Genomic DNA, 6,367 nt, shown 5'->3' on the forward strand with positions numbered 1-6,367 from the left:
TAACTCGCGAGTGGACGGAGCATAATTCCAGTTCGAATTTATCCGGCGCTTCAACTTGGTGGTATATAAGTTTAAACGAGGCTAAATGAGAGCAGCGAGAAAACTTGATTTATACTTCCGGAAAATGAGACTCGCCGTCTCATCACTGCGAAAAATGATATACGCCTTCGGTGCATTTGCCACGATGTAATTATTTGGTAGATTATTACAAGCAGATTTTTATTTCTGACTCGCAAACACGTCCTCACCCTTCTGTACCGAAACTAAAGAAGATATGGAACCAGAAGAGTTCCTAAAAAGGAGCAGGCTTGGAGATTATGAGGAAAATTATGGAGGAGAGACAGAGTGAAGCACAAAAAGAGGAAGACCAGATAAAAAGAACAGAACAAGACTTACACATGACAAACATACATGTGTAAACGATAATACAGAGAAGAAAAGAACGGGGGACAAAGACCAAAGAGACTGAAACGAACGAAAGAGTCCGTGCAATGAAGAAGAAAGGGGAAATGATAGTGAAAGTTTCTTCCTATTCTGTTTTTTTGAATTAAGTTTAGGTTGCTTCTTCAAGATTACTAGAGGCTAGATTAATAGATATTGTAAGCGTTCTTTCCATTTGCATTTTGTTTTGGTGATGGATTATTAGATTATTAGGATAGATTACCAGAATACTAGTTCCTACTGCGATTAATAGATTAGGGTAAGAAAATAGGTATGTAAATGTAGCCCACCATACAGCGAAAAGACAAAGATGTAAACTGGAAGTCATCCTAAACCTAGTAGGCAAGGATTAAATAAAAATAATAATAAATAATACAAGCAGATTCGAGAGATATTTAAATTTAACTTTGGAGTGAATAAGATATTTCTACGCTTAAAAAAATTCACAGTGACGTGTGCCATTCTATTCGTCTCCGGTTGGTCCCTAAAATCCGGCGATCTCATCTTTGAATCATCTGGTATTTTCATCCTGGTGATGACATCGTCCCGATTGTCGAAAAAAAAGTTTGCGTAGGCAAACTTTACACTCCAAAATTCACGCGCGAATTTTTTCCATTGGCGGAAAGAGAATTAATTACCAAATAGTTACGAAAGGTGGATTACGGGATAATCGCGTTCCTTTTGCAGCAACAGCAAATCATTTCGCGATACTCGATGGAAATAAAGTCGTTTGCATAATGACCGATCGACTTCGAACAGATGAGACAAACCAGTCTTTCCTCTTTTTTTTCGTCGACGAACTCTTACGTTCTTTCTTTATGCGCGCAACAATATTCCAAGTGGCAGATAGACGGTAATTTATGGACATTGGAAGGAAGGGGAACGAGGGATTCCTTTGCGTTCAAAACAGCCGATAACTTAATGAAGAAACGACTTCTGACGAAGTGGGGGACTGAATCGTTGAATTAGAACGACTCGACGAGACTTGCTCTTTCAGACTTGTTTTTACTCATACGCATGGGAAAGTCCTTCCAGAGTGTAATTTTAACTCTGAACATCGTCGAGGCTGTCACGCAAAGACGTAAGCGATATTCTAATTGAATTTAATCCTCTGTTCGTAGCTTTCGATTACAGATGATTGTCGATGAATTTAGATTAAGTTATTCATCTGTCTGTTCTAATCGCGTGATAAAATCATCCTAATCTGAGTCACATTGCTGTTTATTTCGTACCTTTAATTTCTTTTTAGCAATAAAATATTATAAATTGTTGTTTTAACGATTACGTGGAATATATATATATATATATATATATATTTATATGTATTAATGTGCTAATGTAAGAAAATTTTTTGATCCGAAGAAGTTGAATTTTTGTGTAACAAGTATTCGATGTTTGATATTTTTTTCACGGCATATCCACTCAATCTGTTACATTAATCTGACACTTACCGCAAATTAAATTATTAGATTTATACGTTACGATTTATAACGATAGTAATGACGATTGAAAATGGAGAAGCATTTACGAAGTAAGCGTTGAGCGTAACTCGAATTTACTCCGGTGCACGTTTGTTTGAATGGTCTGTTGGGGTTTCCCGAGGAACATTTCATTTCGCCGCGAGGAAGTCGTGAACAACAGAGAAAAAGTTCACTAGCATGAGTCAGCCGGTCGCTCGGACTAGTCGTGTGACGATCGTTCTGTTATTTCCTTTAACGTCTTTGCCGGTCGTTCTGCTAGCCGAGGTAAGAGATACGGTGGCCGTTTACTTGCCAATCATCGGTACACCGCTGGGGACCGGATATTAAGCAGGGCAAAACGAAAAAACAAGAATTAATTGTTACGTATGCAAAAGTATTGAGGCGATTCGTGTATACGTAAGCAAAAGGTATAGGGGCGATCCGTGTAAACGTATGCAAAAGCTATAGGGGCGATTCGTATATACCGATACAAAAGCTATAGAGCCGATTCGTATATACTAATGCAAAAGGTATAGAGACGATTCGTATATACCGATGCAAAAGATATAGGAGCGATTCGTCTATATCGATGCAAAAGGTATACGGGCGATTCGTCTATACTGATGCAAAAGGTATAGGGGCATTTTGTGTATACCGATGCAAAAGGTATAGGGCCGATTCGTATACACGAATGCAAAAGGTATAGGGGCGATTCGTCTATACCGATGCAAAAAGTATAGGGGCGATTCGTCTATATTGATGCAAAAGGTATACAGGTGATTCGTGTATATCGATGCAAAAGGTATACGGGCGATTCGTATATACCGATGCAAAAGCTATAGGGGCGATTTGTGTATACCGATGCAAAAAGTATAGGGACGATTCGTGTATATCGATGCAAAAGGTATAGGGGCGATTTGTGTATACCGATGCAAAAGATACCTTTGATTGTACGTTATTTCTTCAATCTTTGTCTCTCGAGATGGTGGCGCAGAGGATGCATGGTGTCATTACGTCAAGGATGGCTAGTTTTAGCTTGTCCAAACATCGAGTCGCGGAAATTCCCGTCTTTCAGTTGGAGCTCCATGTTGAAATAAATTCGAAGAATTGGCGTCACGTGTGAGATAGCTAGTTAGAAAGAAATCTATTCTTAGCTTACCAGAAAACTCAATATTACTCTAAGAATATTTGCATGTTAGGAACATCAGAAGAGATACTTCACCGCTCTTCGTATCATCCTCATAGTTCCGTCTACGTATGCATTTTCAGCAGTCTCTCGATTCTCAGTCACACGTCGTCCATCTGAATTTTTACTTCATACCCGGAATTGTACGTTCAAGTTTCAAAACGATACGCGCAGTAATACACTCGATAAACATTAATCCCTTGCGCTGGCAACTGGTTCGCGGGCCATAACGAGTGACTGAGCCGTGTACAATAATTCGTCGCTTTTCTCTTCTTTTGATCTCGTCAGTATGATATCCCTGTGTTGAAATTATTAAGAATTATTATCACTTGTCCTGCCTGAGTTACATTTAAATATATTTAAAACTGAGAAAATGTTGCAATTTTGGGACAGAAAATTCTCGACATTCGTGGCACGTTTAAGATTTACTCCATTAAGCCACTTCTAAATCCCAACCACAAGAGAACGTAATAACAGCCGAGAAACTGTAAGACGGTTTATGGAGAATAGTGTATTCAAGGATGTCCTAGATTCGGTCCGCAGGAAAGCATCGTATCGTCTCTCTACACTTTACGTCCTCCAACAAATTACTCACGTCAATGACGTGTAACTTCTGCCGATTAAACTGTCAAACGAGATCATGCGTGCGAGTCCTTGCGTAATCGGATCTTGCGTGCACACTTCGAGGATACTCTCTAGGTCAGTTCAGGTCGTGCCGGGCTGATGTAAAAATCTGATCGAGTCACAACACGAGCGTAGGCACGATCGTTACGCGATCAACGATCTCCGTTCCATTTTCTCATTACGCCCAAGGAGACTTTCTTCTTAATCACAAAGTTTTATCGAGAGGTTTCATCGGCGGATTCTGGCTGCACCGCCGTCGTTTCAACGCTTAATTGCGATCGACACGGGTTTCACGATGATTCGTGCGATCGCCGTTAACCAGCGTATCGAGCAACTGTCCAATTAACGTAAAAACCGGCAAGCGGCGGCTGTTTTTGCGTTGCCCAAGCGCGTGGATAATTGAAGAGCAGACGCCGGGCACACCGAATGTCCATTAACCCAATGGAAAGCGGTTGACGTCGAAGATTATTGTAAAAAGAAAAAAAAAAAATCGTACCAACCATCGTTCGACATGGTGCAACAAAATCGTTCTTTTTTCGTTCGATGTCGAATCGACATTGCTGATAAATCCTTCGTCCCTCCTCGCGAAGATTCGCGTCTCCTAAATTCACGACCAGGCTACACACCTGATTCGATCGCTTCCAGCGTTGGTAAAAGAGCCAGACCTTCACCCGGATTCGATACGCGGTTCGCGCAAACGCGAAGCACTCTGACAATTTGCCCCAGCCGCACTTCTTTTTTTTTTTTCTTTTTTTTTTTCCTTCGTGTCTCCCTTCGTCTTTTTCTCGTCTTCGCTCGTCGAGACGCGCGGTACAAACGCTTTGATTCAGAAGTTGAACGACGAACACGATTACGCGTGTAACGCACCATATTCGAGCGGTACGTGCATCACGTACCGATTAGACCGAACTTTCATTGATTAAGCCGACGCGCCAGGAACATCTCACGAGCCTCGTAAGTCGATTACGCTCTCGACCAAGTGAGACAACAGGTAGCCCGATTATCTCGGCTGAGAATTTGTGGAAAACGGGTGAAGCCAATTTTTTTTTTTTTTTTTTTTTTTTTACGAGGGATGATAAGAATTTAGAGATTAATTGGAGGAGAAGTGGGTTAGAAAGGTAAAAGAGAAATCGTGCTGGATCGCGGCAGATGAAATGGAATTTCGAGAGACCGTTTGAAATTCTCTCTCGTCGTTTATTTGTTTGATCGTTGCGGATTGGAAATATTTGAATGAACGTTGGAACGCGTTGCGAGAGCGTGGTATCTAGGGCGTTCGTATCACACCGAGAATATCGTTTCTGTTGTCCACAATCCAATTAGAGAGCATGCACCGATCGCAAACGATAAGAATCGGCAGCGAGTTTTCAAAGAAATTGTCGATGCATCGCTCGATGCTTCCGCTTCCTAGAAACAAGTTGCACGGAGGATACAAAACCTATGTAGCCCGGAGTTTCACTTCGTTCGCTGTTAATTAACGATTTGAAGTTTAAGAGATAGTCCGTTCGAGTTTGAACAAAATCGTTAAATTCCATTGCGAAAGAACGTAAGTAGATCCGTTTCTATCGTGGCTATCGTTGGGGGAAAAAGAAGAGATAAAACGACAGAGTGCTCGTCTGCGCGCGTTTTATCCGCGACGAGTGAAAGACTCGACGATCGTCGAGATAAAAGATCGGGCTGGCAAGAGATTTCCTTTCTCCTTGCAAAAAAAAAAAAAGAGTGCGTCCTACAAATTAACGGGCAGCGATAACGAGACCAGACGGGAGCTCAGGATTCGAAGCACGAAAGCCTTTGATAAACGGGCTGTTTGTTTTGTTCGAGGTTGGTTGAAAAAGAGCGATCGTTTGCACGTGGCACCAGGCTTGTTACGCCGCCCTTCGAGCTAAGATTGACAAATTAAGTTGACGGCGCGGCGTTAACCTTAATAAACGCCGGTCACAGAACAACACCCGCCCGTCACCCTTCGTGGCATTTCGCGATCGCGATAAAAACACCAGGCAATCGGCCTGCCATGGAACAGCTCGTCAATCATTTCGTGCGATTGAACGTCGGACGTTGAATGCAAGCAACCCGCAAAGAAAGCGTGTGCTGTAGAAAATAGTTCTGCGATTGTTCGCAGCATCGAATAAATTTGATTCGAATTCTCGGTACTGTGTCTTTACACCGGCGCAAGTATACGCGCAGTCTTTCTCTCATCTTCACGAATCTGTCGGTGAGACAAATACGTGGTTCATCCAACAAGAGTTTATTGATTCTCTCTTTCGTTCGTATAATATCAATTCACTGTCATTTGAATAAATGAAGTTTTCATATAAATGTCTTACTGTAACGTGGATTGAATCTTTATACGAGCGATTCTAAAAATGCAAGCGAAGACTCGAGTGCCTGACAGTGTGTACAAAGATCGTACGTGAGAATTCTTCAACAGTGCCAGTGTATGATGGAGAGGAGTCAGAATTGTCAAAGGGTTGTTGAATGAACGTCGTACGAGGAACGTTCGCAGAGTAGCTTCAAGAAATATTTCCAGTTACTTGAGAATACTCTATCCGTTGCTTTTTCATCACGAACGATCGAATCTCGACTAACTCGATCACTTATTTTCTTTTTTTTTTTTTTTTTTTTTTAATTTCTTAATGCAAATCTGAACGAACGTGAAAGA

General features: G+C 41.4%; 1 protein-coding gene across 1 annotated transcript in view; it reads left to right on the forward strand.

The window, feature by feature from the left end:
- Positions 1–1,398: 1,398 nt before the first annotated feature.
- LOC122534292 (actin-binding LIM protein 1-like) overlaps positions 1,399–6,367 on the forward strand; it is a 16,317-nt gene continuing 11,348 nt past the window's right edge. The window contains exon 1 of the mRNA XM_043664795.1: positions 1,399–1,522. Within this exon, the coding sequence (XP_043520730.1) occupies positions 1,459–1,522 (64 nt within the window). The 5' untranslated portion in view covers positions 1,399–1,458. The remainder of the gene's footprint in view (positions 1,523–6,367) is intronic.

The sequence above is a fragment of the Frieseomelitta varia genome, unplaced genomic scaffold (genome assembly GCF_011392965.1).
Source record: "Frieseomelitta varia isolate USP_RPSP 00005682 unplaced genomic scaffold, Fvar_1.2 scaffold_582, whole genome shotgun sequence".
In the NCBI taxonomy this organism is placed as follows: domain Eukaryota; kingdom Metazoa; phylum Arthropoda; class Insecta; order Hymenoptera; family Apidae; genus Frieseomelitta; species Frieseomelitta varia.